Source organism: Bubalus bubalis, chromosome 14 (assembly GCF_019923935.1).
Source record: "Bubalus bubalis isolate 160015118507 breed Murrah chromosome 14, NDDB_SH_1, whole genome shotgun sequence".
NCBI lineage: Eukaryota > Metazoa > Chordata > Mammalia > Artiodactyla > Bovidae > Bubalus > Bubalus bubalis.
In genome coordinates this window covers 43,830,732-43,850,330 of record NC_059170.1, presented here as the reverse complement: position 1 = coordinate 43,850,330, position 19,599 = coordinate 43,830,732, and the positions used below count along the sequence as shown (strand labels likewise).

The window sequence follows — 19,599 nt, the reverse complement described above, 5'->3', positions numbered from 1 at the left end:
GGTCCATAACATGTATCACAACTTATCTTGCATGCATCAAAGATTCTACAGCAAAGTTAAAGAAAGCAGTAATAGGTAAGTATTCAAATTCTTTAACTTCTCCTGGATTTGTGGCACATGTAAGTTGGAGAAATCACTTTTCTCTGTTTTCAGAGTAAAGCAAATCTGGTCAGGAATGGCAAAGCATTGGCCTAAATATCAGCCACCTCCTCCCGTGTTGGACAGCGGGTGTGGGCACGATGGGCTTCCTCCCTGTTCTTCCACTGTTTCAGAACCCTCTGCACACAGGACACTGAGACTCCACCGCTGATTATGACCAGTGGGGGTGGGGGGACTGGGGTGGGCACGCCCATGTGGGAGGGGGCAGCCCCCATCATCACTGTGCCGAAGAATGTCCTAGCATCCTCACACCTGGGAAACCCTGTGAATGCCGCTGCCTCGTCTCAAGGACGCGCTTACCTGTTAGGTTCGAAGCATCTGTGGGCCGGAGCTGTAACCAGTGGCGGGCGTCAGCGTCGGTCACAGTATCCGCAGGCGGGCTCAGATCTGGGTCTTCCTCGCAGGTCTGCCAGTGGCTCAGGGACAGCTCTGCCTCAGTGCTGCAGCCCAGAGTGGGGTCACTGCTCACACTGCCACCTGGAATGATGGAAGACACAGCCCGAGATGGCCAAGGGCAGGACATGAGCACGTCCATGGTCCCGGCACACAAGGACCTAAGCAGCTGCCCCTGGGGACAGGGGCCTGCATGGGGCCCCTGGTCAATGACACACAGCTTCCAGGTGTGGATGTGAGTTCTCTTTATGGGCTCCGACTCTTCACAGGTCTTACCTGAGTTCCCCTGGTACCCACAAGAGCACATCTTCACACCTTGTACCCTGACTTACTCAACTACAAAACAGGAGTGGCTGGAGGAGGTGGATGGGAATTGATCCCACTACAAAGGCAGGTTCATGCTTCCAGGCTGAAGAATCTATGTCTAGACATGAACCTAGGCGAGTCACCTAGGATCACCGGGGGAGGAGGCATCCCACCAATAGAGATTCTCCCCCTCTAAGCACTGCAATGCTCTGATTTGTCATGGTACAATGATGCTGTCAAAGGCTATGAAGCCCTACCTGGCTATTCAGTCTGACACAGAACCACTTCTGTCGGCCTGCCCCTTAAGTCCCCTGTCTGCTGCACACAGACTCGGGGTGCCCACCCTCTCTGCCTGCAGCCCTCCTGGCTGCCCTTTGTGTCAGCCACTGACAGTCCCCCAGCCTTGCTGCTTCTAATCTACCGTCAGGTATTCACATGCAGAGAACTGACAGCTGCCCCAGTCACCTGTGAGGTCCCTTACTTCGCCTGTCCCGGGACTCCAGAAGGTGGAGCCTGAGAGTTCCTGCTCTGCCCTCCACCAGGAACAACCAAGAAGGAGGGGGCATGACAGAGGACCTCAGGGAAGCAGAGTATTAGGGCCGCATATCGCAGTACCTAATGGTACATCTCAGCATCCCAGTCAAATTTTAAATACTTATACAACTGATGTCAAGGTACTGCAGAAGCTTTGTGTTCCGAACCTGGGGGAACGTCCAAAAGGAAGATCATTCTTCCTTCTGGGCCTTTCTCCTCACCAGCCATCAGCCTTCCTTGTGCTTTTCACCTGGAGAAAGGCCCAGGGCTGGAAAGACAATTCTCGAAGGTAACTGGGTAATGTTTAATGTTTGACTGGTACGGATTCCAGGAATAAAAATGTCCCATATTGCAACATCATGTCTTTAGATGATATCATTCGAGTTAGAAGGTCAAAAGGAAACAAAGTCTATCCATGTTGAAGCTGGAGGAACACATCTGGTACTTACTCTTCTGTCTCTCCCTACATTTTCCTTGCATCTGCTGTGAGTCATCTTTCAAATCCAGTTCAATGGGGCTGCTGCTTCTTCGAACTAAGATCTTCAGACAGAAAGAAAGATTGTGCTGGTTACAGAAAAGTTTTAATTTTTACAAGACTGTTAAGTTTCTAGTCCATATGTCTAAAGAAAAAGAAACAAACGAACAGTAAGAATAGTAACAAAAAACTGAATGACGTTCTGCATTGGAAGGATATGGGTTCACTAATTACTATGACCAAGTTATAAATTACCCAAGATCTGAAATTTAAGGCTTCTGCTTTATCAGTTGGCATCCAATTAACATGGTCTATGGAGGAGGGATGATAAGTTACATGGAAATCGTTTATGCTGAGGTTCTATTTGTACCTCTGCTTGGGTACACATGCATAATGGATATCATCCTCCAGGAGGTATAAGTCACCAGCGTGTTGGCAGGGAGGGTGTAAACCCCACCCAGACCCATTCAATGCCTCCCTTGTTACAGGTGCAGCAGGCTTCCCTGAGCACTGCTCAGCACTGGACCGTGGGTTAAATACAGGACTAGAACACTGGGAGGCAATCTGCACCCCCTACATTTTACATAACCAGTGTGGAAAGACAAAACGTACACAAATTACACAAAACGATCACAATGTACATTAGCAAAATATGCAAGTCAACTCTCTCTAAAAGGTATGCAGAAGAAAGCGTTACCTTGATCGGCTCACAGTGACAGGAGAGCTGCTCAACAAGGCTACAGACATGAGGTGGTAGAGAGTAGGCAGGAAGGGGCTCAGGGCAGGAAGCACTGAGAAATCAGCAAGTTCTACGTGCAGGAAAAGAAGCCGATTACAGCAGGCCATGCAGGGCAGTCAGGTGAAGAGGGAAACGGTAAGAAGGAAACGTGACCACCTTCTACAAGCGGCACACCTGCCAGGGGGCCTCCAACATCAGACTTAGGAATTTCAACCCAGTATTGACAAAATGAGCAACCGTATGTTCCAGACAGTAGCTGATTGTGATTAAAAACATAATCAAAATGGTTAAGTTGACTTACTATCTGTGGAATAGAGTTAAGAAGAAAGTTGCTATGGAATTATGATGGTAATTCAGGAATGAGCAAATAAGGCTTTTGATGATAGAAAAGGAGAAGAAAAGATAAATTCTAAAAATGCTGCAGAATGACAGATAAGAGCTTATATAAGTGTTGTCCATGGGAATGGAACTTAAATTACAAAAGGATATGAATCTAGGGGACCATGAGAAAGACGGTGACAAAAGAAGGAAGGGAGGTAGGGAGGAAAGGCAGATGGATGGACAATGGACGGAGGAATTCGAGAAAGTTTCTGATATTTTAATATCCATCTTTGGGCTGAATATCTAAAGAGAATGTACCATAAGTGTGCAACAAAAATCCATGACTGGCAAGATGGAGAATAGAGCCAGAAATGAAGATAGTATGTTTAAGGCTCTCCAGCTTAGAGTGTACAAAAATCACAGGATTCAATAAGCCAACTAAAGGAATGAATACTAAATAAGCAAACACATGAAAAGGAGGGACTAAGATGTAAAATTAAAGGATAGAATAATCATTAAGCTAAAACACATAAGTAGGTCACGAATTAAATATTTAGAAGATTAACAGGATGTAAAAAAATGTTACTCAGCTTTAAAGAAGGATGATATGTATCTAATATTGTTGTTGTTGTTCAGTTGCTCAGTTGTGTCTGACTCTTTTGTAACCCCATGGACTGTTGCCCACCAGGCTCCTCTATCCATAGGACTTCCCAGGCGAGAATACTGGAGAGGGTTGCCATTCCTTTCTCCAGGGATCTTCCTGACCCAGGAACTGAATCTGTGTCTACTGCATTGTAGGCAGATTCTTTATCACTGAGCCACCTGGGAAGCATATATTTCTAATATGATAATGGACTATACACAGGCTATCTCCTTAATTGAAAAGCAGGTTATAGGCTCTTCTGCTTCTGACTCTCTGGAAGATGAAATATCCTCCAACTATAGAACCTACATAAAAATCTGGGGCTCACAGGAAGTAAAACAAACCTTCAAGGGACCCAGCCCCTCTTCCCACTCCCACCCAAAGCAAATGGAAATCAGGGCAGTGAAATGGGGCTACCTTGGGCATTAATCTAATATTACCACTGCCAGCGGCAAAAGGAACCAGAGTCCCAAATTAAAGTAGCACTCCCTGTTTTGTGAAACTTCATCACGTCAGAAATCCAGGTTTTCTGCAGTTTCAGATTAGCCAGCTAGGAACTCACAATCAAAAGTTACCAAACACCAAAGGGAATTAAAAACCCACCAAGCACAAATCTTAGAAACAACAAACATCAGATTTAGATTTCCCACCCACCCCTCAAGGATTTCAGATAATCAGATAAAGAATTCAGAACTGTAATCTGTGACTAGTTTAAAGGAATAAAAGGTAGGAATCACAAAAAAATGCACAAACTATAAGAGATCATGAGAGATTACAAGATATACTTGAAAAGTGTTAACCTGAACTTTCAGAAGCAAAACATAAAATTGTTGAACCAAAAAAACTCAATGGGACCATTAAACAGCAGACTATATATGCATAAGAAGAGAATTATTGAACTGAATGAAAGATCTGATGAATCACCCAGAACGCACCCACATAGCCAAGGAGAATGGAAAATATGAAAGAGGGCTTAAGAGATACAGAACACAGAATAAGAAAGTCTAAATATATTTCTACCCAGAACTCCAGAAGGAAAGGGTGAGAGAACAAAGAACGGGCAATATTTGATGAATGGATTACCAAGAATTTTCCAGAAGCGATGGAAGAACAATTATTCACAGATGCCTGACACATATAGCATATCCAAAATAGGACTAATTGTACAGACCAAGAGAAAATGCGCCTAAATATTCTGTAGTGAAACTGGAGGACAAGGATGAAGAACGGTGAGGAACAACAAACAGGACGGACAGAAGACCTCTCAACAGCAACAACAAAAGACAGAAGATAGAAAAAAAAGCTTCCATTAGATGGGGGTGAGAAGGAAGTAGTGGAACTACTGAATTAAGACAGACAAAGTAACCAATGACTCAAGAAGCACCAAAACAAAGCCTCACACATCTGGGATGCAGTATCTATGAGTATGAGAGATAGGTAGCATTTTCAGATCAATAAAGGAAAATAAATTCAGTATAGGGGACCCAGGATAAGTGGCTATCCATGTAGGGAAAAAAATGAAATTGGATCCCTACTGCCATCCCATAAACATCAGCTCCAGGCAGATGAAAGAGTTAAATGTATAGCGCACAAAACTGAAACATTTATAAACATAAGGCAAATATTCTTATCCCTTTCAAGTTGATATTTTAAATTTTTCAGGGCTTCCCTGGTGGCTCAGTCATGAAGAATCTGCCTGCTAATGCAGAAGAAATGGGTTGGACCCCTGAACCAGAAAATCCAACATGCTGCAGAGCAACTAAGCCCATGGACCACAGTTAGTAAGTCCATGTGCCCTAGAACCAGTTCTCTGGAATAAGAGAAGCCACCACAGTGAGAAGCCTGTGCACGGCAAGTACAGAGTAGCCCCCACCCCCCACCATAACTAGATAAAAGCCTACACAACAACAAAGATCCAGCACAGCCAAAAGCAAACACATAAATGAATTTTTTTTAATTTTCAGAAAATGTAATAACAAAAAACGATAATCAAGAATATCAAAATTAAGAGCTTCTATTCATCAAAAGACAACATAGAGAATGTGCAAATATAAGCCACACATTGGAAGAAGAAATTCACCAGGAACATAACCAATACAGGATCTGTATTCAGACCACATTAAGAATTGGTACAAATAAAAAAGACAAATCAACAGGAAAACGGAAAAGACATCAGTAGGCACTCCACAGATGAAACACATATGGCCAATGAACATAAGCAAAGACTTTATCGGCAACTTGAGAAATGCAAAACAAAATGAGATCCCATTTCACCCACTTGACTCCCAAGATTTTAAATCTGACAGTAGTAAGTGTTGGCAGGAAAGTGGATGAACAGAAACTTTTTACACACTGCTGGCCAAAACAGAAGTGGTACAACCACTCTGGAGAAAGACACGTTCTCTTGTAAAAAAAGAGCATCCTTTTTCCCCAGGACTCATCAGTTCCACTCTAAGACAACACCGTTGAGAAAATCTTACAGGTAGATCTTGAAACACATACAAGAATGTGCACAGCTTCATTTCTCATTTAAAAAAAAAAAAGGCGGGGAAACAAGCTAAACGTCAACAAGAGAGTGGAAAAGTGAACTGTGGCCTACTCACGGCGCAATATCAGACAGCAGAGAAAGCAATGAGCTAGGGCAGCATGCCGCCATGTAAATACAAGGTGATGAGTGAACAAAGTGACCACACCGCCTTCATAAAGCTTAACATGAGCGAAACTAAAGGATGCATTGTTTAGAGGTACATACATTTCAAGCAAAACTACAAAGGAAAGCAAAGACACGATCGACACAGAGCCAGCACAGAGCTGTTGATCCGAGGGATCAAGATGACGCCCACAGGCACAGCAACAGCTCTGAAGATACTCTGGTTTCTGCGCTGGCGGTGAGTCTCTGGGTGTTTATCTGACTGCTGAAATACACACTCAGAATATACATACAAATGGAATGTACGTATAAAGCTGGGATATGCCCATTAAAAAAAATGAAGACCTAGGAACACTCATATCTTCCAGGCAGGGAAGAGTAGGGAGTGACTTTCTGTGTGTATTTTGTACCTTTCTGGGATGTCTGAGTGTTCTATTCATAGATACTACATTTAAAAAAAAAAAAAAAGAATAAATAGGAATTATCTGCATGAATGAGTTACAGCTACTTTTTAATTTTCTTCTTTAAACTTTTTATTTGTGTTTTAAGAAAACTATAAATGCCATTTTACATTTTTTTAAAAAGAAAGAAACCATAACATCCCATTTATCTGTGAACTTGGGTCAGGTGAAGGCTACAACCTACAGTGATCCAGGAATAGGGAGTCTGAGCATCTGCTTGACAGGCAAGGATGTCCTTAAAAAGAGAAAGTGCACATACAGACCAGGTGCGAAATTCTGTTTTCATGCTTACTGCGTTCTATTTTTGTAAAGTGACTATAATTTTACATAGAAAGTGAGCGAGTCTTTCAAACGTCTCAAGGTCACCTGGCCCTAAAACACATTTAAGCGGAAAAAAACTTTAAAAAATAGTGTCACGGCCACTAGTAAATGTGCATATTGTGCCAGTGATTGGTACGTTTATTTTTAATGACACACGGATGTATTCTGAAAAGATCTTACTGTTATTCCTTCATGCTCTTTCTTCTCATGTCCTTTGCTCTCCTGAGCAAGTCTGGGCTCTGAAGAACTCACGTTCTGTGCATTTTCTAGCTTTTGGCCTAGAGAGTTGGGGGTGGGAAAGGGGGAAATCAACAAAAGAAATATTTCAGATGGTAAAACTGGGAAAAGATTTTTATACACAGGCAATGATTAAATTTAGATATTTTAAGACATGTGAAAACAAGAGTGCAGGGCCCAGCATGTGAGCAGCCTATGGATCACGACTGCCCCACAGACCTGGTCTCTGATGAACAGAGAACTTTACTGTCGAGTGTTATTGTTACACACAGTGAGGGGAGGGGGAGCAATAAGGCCTGTCTGGGGGCCTTGGAGAAGGGGTCTCAGCCAAGAGCTGCCTGAGTCAGCCAGGCCGGGGAAGGGAGGAAGGGAATAGGGAAGGGAGTGTGAGGTGGTTCAGCATTGCTAGTGAGAGAAGTAACCGACAACCACTGTCCATAACAGAGAATGGGATATCTCCACCGAGCCTGCCACCGTTAATTAAAAAGATCAGATTCTATGCGTAGTCTGGGGCCAATAAATCTTCTTTAAAAAATAAACGAACAAATTCCTAGGGAAAAAAACCCATAAAACTTATGCAAATTAAAACAAGAAAAGGAAAATATGAAGTCTTAGAATGATTTAAAAATCTGAATATTATGATTCAGCAACACAATTCACTATGTCAAGGTGAAAAAATATATATAATTGGGCTTAAAAAAAAAAAATCTGAATAGTACTTTAAAATCTTCCAACAAGAAAACTCGAGGCAACTGATGGATTCCACCAAATATTTAAGGGAAAAAGATCACAACAATCTTACACAAAGACTTCTGGAGAACAGAAAAATCTTCCAGGTAACACATTTCTCAAATTGTTTTTATTGTGTATTTATTATTTTTCTTCCGAGAGAATTTCTAAGAGGGCTATACGCTGCTCATTTGACGAGGATGGCATGACCCTGACACAGGCCTACAGGACAGCTTGGTTGACTGTTTACCTAACTCATGAAACTAACTACGTATGCTCACTGTCACCAGACACACTTAAACATGCATTTTCACTGTAAAACACATTCGTCAGCACTCACAGGTCTAACCATCTGCCTCGCCACCTTTCACCCTGGTTGCTGCTGAAAGCTGCTGGAGAAACTGTGTGGATTAATGCCAATTGGTGTGCGTGCCTGCTCAGTCGCTCAGTTGTGTCCGACTCTGCAACCCTACGGACTGTAGCCTGCAAGGCTCCTCTGTCCATGGGATTTCCCAGGCAAGAATACTGGAGTGGGTCACCATTTCCTCCTCCAAGGGATCTTCCCGACCCAGGGATTGAACCTGGGTCTCCTGCATTGCAGGCAGATTCTTTACCGCTTAGCCACCAGGGAAGCCCATAACGCTAATAATACAAGTTATCATTTTTCAACCTCGGCAGATCTGCATGCTGCTAATAAGCTTCACAAGTCTGGTCAGCCACCCACCTCTCATCCCTCACCCCATGAACCCTCTCCTCCTGGCCTCTGCCCTAACCTGCTGCCGTTCCTTGCCTGGGTTGAACATCCTCTTCCTCCCACCTCCTCCAGCCACTCTGGATTTCTTTTTAGTCCTCAAACATGCTACACTTGAAAAAAGGACACACACACACACACACACAATTCAGATTAATTAGATAAAAATAAGTAGTGAAAATATTTTATGTGATTCAAGAAATCACATCCTTGCAATCAAACTCTAAAGTAAATTCCCTTGAAATAAATAGAACTAGGATTAAAGTAGAAAGCCCCACGACACGCAGCCTCTCCCCAGCCAGAAGCTAGGGTCTCGCGTGCGTAAGATGCTGATACCTGGGGGGGGCTCAGGACACAGCGGCTCGGTGACCTCAGGGCTGCTGCCGCTCCGAACCATTGGCTGCTGCCCCAGGGGCCCAGATTCGGTGGCAGGTGCGTTTTCTGGCTGCAGGTATTCTTCCACTTCTGTGGGCATTAACAAAGAACACACAAGGATGGATTTCAAAACATTTTAAAAGAATTCACTACTTCACTGACTCTACAAAATGTCGTTTTAGATACTTTTTCCCCACAAAAATTGTGCAGTAGGATTAGCGGCTTTCACAATAAAGTTTTCTACACTTGTTAGAAGTTCTACTTCACTTCAAGGGTACATCTGCCTTCTAAGTTCTACAAAGTGTTTTAATTCAAAGCGAAGAAGTAAAAAAAACAAAAAACAAAAAAACAGAAAGCACAAGCAGAATGGTTGACAACTCTAAGTCATAGGAGCTTTAGGGACAGGCATGCCCAGGGGAGGGGGAGCCAGGAGATGCAGGGACAGGGCATTTCCACTTAAGAGAGCAGAATATCACATACACACACACACGCACGCACACACGCACGCACTCACACACACACACCACATTCGGAAGGAAGATGAAAGGAAGCGGGAATTTTAACTTTATCATTTCTTTTAACAGATAACTGTACAACTGTCCAACGTAAAATACTGCAATTATTTAATGACATCACTAAATGCAAGCATGAATTTATCACTCAGGTACAAAAACGATCCACTGGTATTTTTAGAGAATCGATAAATATACATCATAAAATAGAAAACCACAGCTGAGTACTGACCACTGGGTGATCCCAGCTAGGATCAAGATAAACCATGTTCCCCTAGAGAAGAGAAGTCCCTCCTAGCTCATTTCTAAATGTCATGGTTCATTTTAATCTCCCAAGACAACGCAAGGCACTGGAAGGGTCACCCCCACCTCCTGTCTGCAGCATGGAGGCTCCAAGGTGACATAATCCCTGACCTCCGGCTTTATCCTTATCAGCCTCCTCCCTGCCCTCTTCCCCATGGCCTCAGGAAGCCCCCCTACAACTGAGATCTAACAGTACCACCCCTGCTGTGGACATCCAAGGCCCCCATCACTGTCCACTCAAGCTCACGCTCCTCACGGTGAACAAGGGCCCCTTGATGTCACCTCAGAGGCTTGACCCCCACTAGGAGTCCTTGTGCTCTTCAGTCTCGAGCAGGCCCAGCCCACCTGATCCTGCTGCTCCCTCCCTCCTGCTGCTCCCCCCACCCCTGGGTTGACCTCCACCCCCCACCATGCTGCCCAGGCTCCCCTCCTGCAGGACTTGCCACGTGGTCCAGCCTGCGACCACACCGCTGCTTCCCCTCCAGACTTCATCCTCCTTTGTGCAGCCTCGGAACTCTACATCCATAACCCTAGGATCATGTTTTCTCCAAATTTTCATTAGTCACAGTTTCAGTCCTTCTGACAAACTATGACAAACCCAGACAGCAAAGACATCACTTTGCCAACAAAAGTCTAACTAGTCAAATCTATGGTTTTCCAGTAGTCATGGACAGATGTGAGTTGGACCATAAAGAAGGCTGAGCGCCAAAGAATTGATGCTTTTAAACTGTGGTGTCAGAGAAGACTCTTCAGAGTCTCTTGGACAGCGAGGAGATCAAAACAGTATCCTAACGGAAATCAACCCTGACTGTTCATTGGAAGCACTGATGCTGAAGCTCCAATACTTCCACCTGATGTGAAGAGAAGACTCATTGTTAAAGCCCCTGATGCTGGGAAAGATTGAGGGCAGGAGGAGAAGAGGGCAGCAGAGGATGAGATGGTGACTCAATGGACATGAGTCTGAGCAAACTTTGGGAGACGGTGAAGGACAGGGAAGCCTGGTGTGCTGCAGTCCATAGGGTCACAGAGTTGGACATGACTGAGCGACTGAACAACAACAATCAGTCCTTCTAAGAAGGGAGTGATCAAAACTCAGCCTGTACTGTCCTCCCTGGACGTGTCACCCGATTCATCCCCTGAAATGCAGCCAAGGTGTCCTCTTCTGTGTAACCTTCAACCAGAGCCACAAGCCAAAGGACTGGTTCACCCCAACCAAGAGCTGTATGTAGGAAAATTCTAAATATAATAGAGGATTTCACTGAAGGGCTGTCGCTTTATTTTTACTATCCACACAAAAACTCTATTTTTAAGTACATGGATACAAGTTACCAGACCTCAAAGCCAAAGTCCAGGTGTGAAAGTAAAAGTGTGAGTCGCTCAGTCACTTTTCGATCCCATGGTCTGTCAATGGAATTCTCCAGGCAAGAAAACTGGAGTGGGTTGCCATTCTCTTCTTCAGGGAATCTTTCCAACCCAGGGATTAAACCCGAGTCTCCTGCACTGCAGGCAGATTCTTTACCGTCTGAGCTACCAGGGAAGCAGGGCCACGGTCTAAATCCAGATACTGTCAAGAAGCTGGACTCAGGGAACAAGCATAGGAAGGCAGGGTAGAAAGAGCAGACAGATCCACCACAGCCTCGTCTTTCCACGTTGTCTCTGCCCTTCTCTGATCCTGAAGAGCCAAGAGCTGTTCACTTCCCTACAAGAAACATGGAACATCCATAAACACCATGCTCCATCCAGCATCCCAGAGACAGACCAGGCCCCCTAGAGCTCTGCTCCCAGACTCTTCAGTATCAGGCAGAGGAAGCCAGATGACACCACCAGCTGTGCTTCCCACTGTTTTCTTTTCTTGTTCATTCTAATTATGCAAGACACTGACACCTTCTGAGAAGGGCTTCTATTTGCTAATGAACCTACTTGTAAATCCAGTGTCAGCAGAGGGAGCCCAAGAGCTTCCTGCTTCTATCAGAAACAACTGGCACCTGCCAGTCTTTATAGACAGTGGGAAGAGTGGGCTTTATTCCCTTAAACGTGATGCCAAGAGCTGGTAGATGTTGGTTTCTGGGCTCTGAGCAGAAACAAATAAGGACTGGGCCAACGCTGGCAGCATCTTTTTCAGGATACAGAATATCGCCATCTGGTGGGATGAAGCCCAGCCTTGACTACGGCTTCCAAACACGAGTGTCCCCACCAGTCCTCAGACAACAGACGGATAAAGAGCCTGCAGGACCAGCTGTGCTGCCTTCCCAACAGGCTGGCCTGATGTGGCTTTAAGGCTCTGCTTTTGTAAAAGGCTGATCAAGCCTTCTTAGGTGGAGGACGTCCAAGCATGCAGAAACCACGGAAACAGGTGGGATGGGAGACCTGTGAAGAGGGGGAGGGTGGAGGGCGAATCCCGGTCACAGGAACTGCCAGGCTGTGGGGCGGGTGCCCTGAGCTACTCCTGGACTTGGCTGTCACATGAAAGAGGGTGAAGGGGAAAAAAAGCATGCAAATTCTCTTTATCTCGCAAGTTAAACCCAATTTCCCAATTTGGAGCTGTACATTTTCAGGCCTTTTCTCATATTTTGTTCTAAGTCTATACTCAATATTTGTTCTGTACAGATGAACAAATGACTACCAGAAACATTTTCTTGGTACTTTTATCCTTTCTTTTTAAAACAGTTCTTGAGCTCCCCCTGCTGGCTTTTTATTTTGGTTAAGGCTGTCCCTCTTCTCCAGGGTCAGATATAGCAACTGCTCTTTTCTAACAAACTAAAACCATTTAACATTGATACCGAAAACTAAGATCATGGCATCCGGTCCCATCACTTCATGGGAAATAGATGGAGAAACAGTGTCAGACTTTATTTTTGGGGGCTCCAAAATCACTGCAGATGGTGACTGCAGCCATGAAATTAAAAGACGCTTACTCCTTGGAAGGAAAGTTATGACCAACCTAGACAGCATATTAAAAAGCAGAGATATTACTTTGCCAACAAAGGTCCGTCTAGTCAAGGCTATTGACTAGATGATCAATAGAAGAATTGATGCTTTTGAACTGTGGTGTTGGAGATGACTCAAGAGTCCCTTGGACTGCAAGGATATCAAACCAGTCCATCCTAAAGGAAATCAATCTTGAATACTCACTGGAAGGACTGATACTAAAGCTGAAACTCCAATACTTTGGCCACCTGATGTGAAGAGCTGACGCATTAGAAAAACCCTGATGCTGGGAAAGATTGAAGGCAGGAGGAGAAGGGGGCGGGAGAGGATGAGATGGTTAAATAGCATCACTGACTCAATGGACACGAGTTTGAGCCAACTTTGAGAGATGGTGAAGGACAAGGAAGCCTGGTGAGCTGTAGTCCATGGGATCGCAAAGAGTTGGACATGACTTAGTCACTAAATAACAACACTGATATGCAAATATCAAGGTAGAGGATTATCTGATGTGCAAAATAGAAATAGGACAGTCTAAGTTACATAAAAAGGACATTATAAATGCTGGGAGGTCTAATGCAGTCTCTGTTTTGAATATTACACCATTCAAATCACTTCAAAGCACTGAATTCTATCTCAGAATCACCAGATTACGCACATTCTCTCAAGCAGGGCTAACCTAGTAACCCAAACTCTAAAAGCACCAACTTTTTAGCTTCTTGAGAGCATACATTACGCAACGCTCATTACTAAATCACTGCTTTCAAAAAAAAAATAATAATAATAAATCACTGCTTTCTAAAGCTCATTCAAAGCACTAAAAAATGATCAAATAAGGACTGATTTCATTTTTCCCCACTGAAAGAAGAGTTAGTGTGATTAAATTAAGTGTGCAAACTCTTCAGAAACTTCAATTTATCCCAAACGTCTGACTACTTTTCAAAGACATTTCATTCACTCTCTAATTTGAGGCTTCCTTAATCCATCTTACTAAACAGACTGAGACTCATTCTTCAATTACCAAAATTTCGGGTTCTGTTTACTCCTCATACGAGGTTGCACAAGCAAAATTAAATTAATCATGTAGTTTCCTAACTTTTAAAACACTGGGCACAAACCAACTTGACCCTATAAAAAGCACAAGAGACATAAATCAATTCAACATCTTGACATGTCCCACAAGGACGCTGGGGACCCTGTTCATAAGCACGTCCCGACAACCCGGTGCTACCTGGAAGCTGGAAAGCCAGATGCAGGGGCAGCAAAGTGAGGCTTTCAATCAGGCCCCATTAAGCCTCCTTTAGAACAAGAGAAGATCATGATCCTCTAATTACAACCATTATAATATTCTCCAAAGACACATAAAGCCTACCATCTGCATGGCCTGTGCTACAGATTGATAAATGTCTGAACATAAAAGCAGTTAAAAGTGCAAAACAGCTGGAAAGAACTGTTTCCATCGAAGAGAAAAAAAAAAAGGAAGTCACTGAAACTGCCAGTTTCACTCTCAATGTGTTCTTTTATGCAGCTATTCATACGAATTAACAGAATACAGGTGGTCGTGACTGTCCCAGAATTCTGCTGTGATCAGATAAGGCATCCCAAAGGGATCAGAATAAGACATCAGAGTGGATGAAGGTAAGGAATTGTCTACTGGTTATATTATTAAAACACATGTTGGTGAGACAAGAAACAAAACCAAGAAACGTTAACCTAAAAGAATACAAAGCTAGCCGATTGTCATCTATAGTAAAGAGGGGCAACTTTAAAAGTGTCTGTAGGACTTCCCTGGTGGTCCAGTGGTTGGGAATCTGCCTGCCAATGCAGGGAACACAGGAACAACAAGGGAAGCCACCCCAATGAGAAGCCCTCACACTGCAAGTGAAGAGTAGCCCCTGCTTGCCGCAAGAGAAAGCCTGAGTACAGCAATGAAGACCCAGCACAGCCAAACATAAAAAAAAGTGTCTGTGTATTATGCATACATGGATGTATGCCTAGCCGACTACATCTGTATTTAGCAACAGGTTAGCAAGATAAGCCAGCACCAGAGTTTAAAATGGAGCACACATTTAATCCTCTCGTGGGCCAACCCACGGGGGACATAAAATCTCCTACTGAGGACTGACACACGTCGTTTCTGGGCCCAGGCCTTTAATACAACAGTCACCCGGGACCATGGATCACTTTACTAGTACAGCAGACATGGCATCAGACGAGGGAAGAGCTTGCCAACTGTGGTTTGCAGATGAAACATCAGCAAATCATCCCCAAAGTCACTGTACCGCTAGGTCCTTTTCGCCGTAAAACCAGGAGGAGGATGGTGAAGGCACAGAAAATAGACCAAGCGCAGCCTGCTTCATTCCACCCTAAATCGAGATCTCTCAAGCCTCAGTACCATTGATATTTTGGGTCAGACGGCTCTCTGCAGCAGCCTTGTCCATTGTAAGATGGTTAGCGGCATCCATTCCCTGGACACAGGGAGCAGGACCCTGGCTTGATGACCACAAAAGTCCCCAGACACTGCTAAATGTTCTTGGGGGGCAAATCATCCCCAGTTGAGAATCCCTGCTTGAAATCTTATTCAATTTCTGTTGGAACTGTGTACATATATATGGGAATTGAGAACTGAGTCAACTAACACATAATAATGATTGAGAAAAAAAACCCTCCAAAATGAGATTACTAACAGGAAGAGATTTCTTGTGAGAACATATTCTGGGCAAACTATTTTAAAAAACTTAAACAAAATGGGGTGGGGAAAAAAACGGGATGTGAAAAAGAAACACTTTTCACCTTATGGGCATATATCAGCCAGATAGAAAGCAAAACTAATTAAAATACTTTTTTAATCATCTCCAGGTTGGAGTATTTTTTTTTTAAACCAAATTGTGAAGCAGTTAAATGTTCATCAGTGATTTAACTGACTGGTGACCATCTTCTCATGTACCATTCTTATTATTTTCCGCCTTCAATATTTACTAGACAAAAAGAGCTTTCTAAGAAACCCAGTTCTTATTCTTCTATCATATTCTAGAAGTAAGTAACATGACATTTTATGTATTCATCAAGGGTATGTTGCTGTGCTAAACCAGAGTATGACATGATTTATTGCCACTCAAAGCCACAATTAAGCTATCTCCAATATTAAATAGATAGTAATCTATAATACTATCTTTCTGAGACCAAAAGGACATGAAAACACTTCCCTCTTCATCAAGAAGATTCATTTTGGGATCACAGAGAAATAAGTAGACACAGACCTAATTATTCACTATAAATCCTTTTGTTGAGGTGTCCATACTAATAATTACTTTTGATGTGACAACATCTTAATAAACCAGAAAGGGCAACTATATAAACAATATGTAGCTAAACTCAATTTTAACTGGCTAAAGGCCGGGAATAACATTTCTTTTGAAAATTAGCAATTTTCACCATTGTTATTTTTTTTACTCAAATTGTTTTTACTACTCATTGTTATTTTTCATACTCAATGATCAGTATGAATCTGTGTAAACTGATCATTATTTTATACATGAATATGATTTATTCACTCCAAGGAACTCTAGCCTGCATAACTTTTCCAGTTCATTCATTCTGAGGGAGGCCCAGCAAACACACTAACATTGGCAGGCTCAGAACCACTGTAGAATTTTATGAAGATTCCCTTCCACTCTATAGGCTCCATATACAAGGCACACAAGGCTGGCATCACTGTTTTCCCCTCTTAAAAACCATGGTTCTCTGGACATGTGGACACAGGGGAGAAGGGGAGGTGGGATGAATTGAGAGAGTAGCATTTACATATATATACCACTGTGTGTAAAACAGCTAGTGGGAACCTGCTGTATAAAATAAGGAACTCAGCTTAGTACTCTGAGATGACATAGAGCAGTGGGATGGGGGGGCAGGAGGAAGTCCAATAGGGAGGGGATATATGTATATACAGAGCCGATTCACTTCATTGTACAGCAGAAACTAACACAACATTGTAAAGCAATTATATTCTAATAAAAAAAGAAAAAAAGTATGGTTTTCAGCTCAGAATGCAAAGTCCAGATGCAGAGATTCTGCTTGACTATTTAATTGCTACTGAGCGTCTAACTACATAGAAACAATGGACATTCTTTGAAAATGAACACCAAGTGCAATGGCCAGGCACACATGCGTGAGGCGGGGATATTAACAAAGGAAGGCAGACCCAGGGGCGAGCAGGCAAGCGGGAGCAGCCCAGGGACACAGCAGGACAGAAGAGACAGTATTACAGTACCTGACAGCCTGTGGGAGCAAGAAGAGTAAGAGAGACCGGGGAAGAGAGCGCTCACGGTGTGGAGGAGGAGTGGGACGCTTTTAGTGGCGGGCAAAGCCTCAGAGAGGTGGGCACAGTTGCTGATAGACTGGCTTCGCTTAGCTTCCAGGAGAGACAAAGCAACAGAGTGTCAGAAGAACATCAAGATCTTTCACTTCTTCCTTTTCCTTATTATTATTATTTTTCTGGGCTCGCTTTAAATATTCAAAGGAGGTCACTTCAGACTTTAAAGGAAGTTGGCACAACACACAGGATTTAATGATAAGTCTCTAAATACAGCCAACTTTCAGTCATGCTGATGGCAAGGAGAACGGGCCATTCACAAATGATCGATCTCCATTTTGGAATGCCTTGTGTGTTGAGCCTTTCCTTTTTTTTTTCTGCTGTGTATCAGATTCGCGTTTGGGTCGTCTGTTTACTTGGGCAGACGTTATAACCAGTTTTCTCTTCTAAAAGGACGCAAACAAAAAGACCATGGTGAGGGAGGGAAGAATCTAACTTAAGATGAAAACTGTTTCATTAATAATCAGGCTTACTGAGAGATGACTGCATTTAAAAGCAAATCATTTAGTAAATCAAATATCCTAAAAGCTCAAGAACACATAAAAGTCAACTTGCAGACTCAAGGACCTGACATTTGGGGAAAAAAGTAAAAATCTTCATGAAACACAGCCTTTTAAATCACACTTTGTGCTAATTAAGTCCATAATTTCTTACTACAAACTTTAGGATGTTCTTAACTTTTCTATATACTATATATTGCTACTCAAAACCATTTGAGGAAATGAATGGACATAAGGAGAGAATAGGCCTCATACATATGAAACCATCATCAGGAAAACCAGTTTAGTCCTTAAAACAAAACTAGGAAGGTTTACTTACTGTATTATTTTCACATGATTTTATTTAACATTAATGAAATAGACCTACAAATGGTAGTGACGCTTTTGCAAAAAGCAAACAAACTTCTTACTTTTCCTGTCTTTTCCCCACTCTCTGATTGCCAGAATTCCCAGCTCTAGAGAACTGTCTGCAATGCATAATCATAAACATGTTAGATACTATTTAGGTGAAGACAACATCTGTGTAAACATCAAACTAACTTGACTCCAAATTTCCTGAAAGATGTGTCCATGTCTCAATGTCAGGGATGCTTCATTTAAAAAGTTTTCCTTTTATAAATCAAATAATTGTGCATTTTCCCAAAATTGATCACTAGATATTTTAGAAATAATAAAATATAGGTTATTTTGTGTGAAAATCTGCTTTAACCATTCACTTTAGACATGTAAGGTTTTAGCATCATTCACACTCAGGAAAACGAGGTCAACTTTTTAATTCTCTAACATTCTCCTTGCCTGTCCTTTTAAGGTGCAAATGAGTTAATTCTCTGTTAAATTAATCATCATTTCCTCTCTCCACAATTGCTGATTTTATATTTCCCTCTCACCACTATTACTGACATTTTCTCAGTCTAAGTATAGTCTGTGGGGCAAATTAGAATAATCTTATAATATTCTCTTACTGGAATTAGAAAAAAAGACACTTTCAAATAGGTCTTCCATAATAAACATCTTCATGCTAACAGTGCAAAACCTAATGTCATGAGCTGCTGTTCCTTCATTAAAAGGGGGCCTCACAAAATCTACTGTGAGAATATTCTGGGCCTTCTCAGAAGACTTTTGCTAAGTCGCTTCAGTTGTGTCCGACTCTGCGTGACCCCATAGACGGCAGCCCACCAGGCTACCCCGTCCCTGGGACTCTCCAGGCAACAGCACTGGAGTGGGTTGTCATTTCCTTCTCCAATGCATGAAAGTGAAAAATGAAAGGGAAGTCGCTCAGTCATGCCCAACTCTTAGCAACCCCATGGACTGCAGCCTACCAGGCTCCTCCATCCATGGGATTTTCCAGGCAAGAGTACTGGAGTGGGGTGCCATTGCCTTCTCCATCTCAGAAGACTAAAGATATGTAAAAAAAAAAAATTGAAGTGAGTAAAAATTTTAATATGTAGTCTAGATAGATTACTTTTATAAAACAGTATGATATAGTAAAATATTCAAAAATCATTGTCTTCACAGGCAACAAAAAAAGTCATATTATTTTAAAATTTTAAAAATATAAAATAGGAAATACACATATATTCATTGTTGTTGTTCAGTCACTTTAGTCGTGTCTGACTCTTTGCAACCCTATGGGCTACAACAGCCCATCAGGTTCCTCTGTCCATGGGATTTTCCAGGCAAGAATACTGGAGTGGGTTGCCATGTGTATAAAATATTGGGTTGGCGAAAAAGTTCATTTGTGCTATTCTGTAAGATTCTATGGAAAATCCAAACAACCTTTTTGGCCAACCCAATACATGAAGATAATAGATCTGCCCAACTCAATAGCTCTCATCTTCACTATCTGTTAAAGGTTAGGGTTCTAAGTGTTTTTGATTGAATGACTCTTACAAA

At 42.6% G+C, this 19,599-nt stretch overlaps 1 protein-coding gene across 22 annotated transcripts in view; it reads right to left on the bottom strand.

Moving 5' to 3' along the window:
• The window catches only part of RALGAPA2 (Ral GTPase activating protein catalytic subunit alpha 2), a 279,853-nt gene that overhangs the window by 162,314 nt on the left and 97,940 nt on the right, over positions 1 to 19,599 (bottom strand). For 19 of the 22 annotated variants that reach the window (XM_025264159.3, XM_025264145.3, XM_025264151.3 and 16 more), the window contains exons 17-21: positions 17,105 to 17,245; positions 9,056 to 9,184; positions 7,183 to 7,280; positions 1,842 to 1,932; positions 460 to 636 (exon numbers count right to left, since the gene is read on the bottom strand). In XM_025264159.3, coding sequence (XP_025119944.3) covers positions 460 to 636; positions 1,842 to 1,932; positions 7,183 to 7,280; positions 9,056 to 9,184; positions 17,105 to 17,245 — 636 coding nt within the window. The remainder of the gene's footprint in view (positions 1 to 459; positions 637 to 1,841; positions 1,933 to 7,182; positions 7,281 to 9,055; positions 9,185 to 17,104; positions 17,246 to 19,599) is intronic. The other 3 variants (XM_025264160.3, XM_025264157.3, XM_025264158.3) reach the window with 1 other exon arrangement.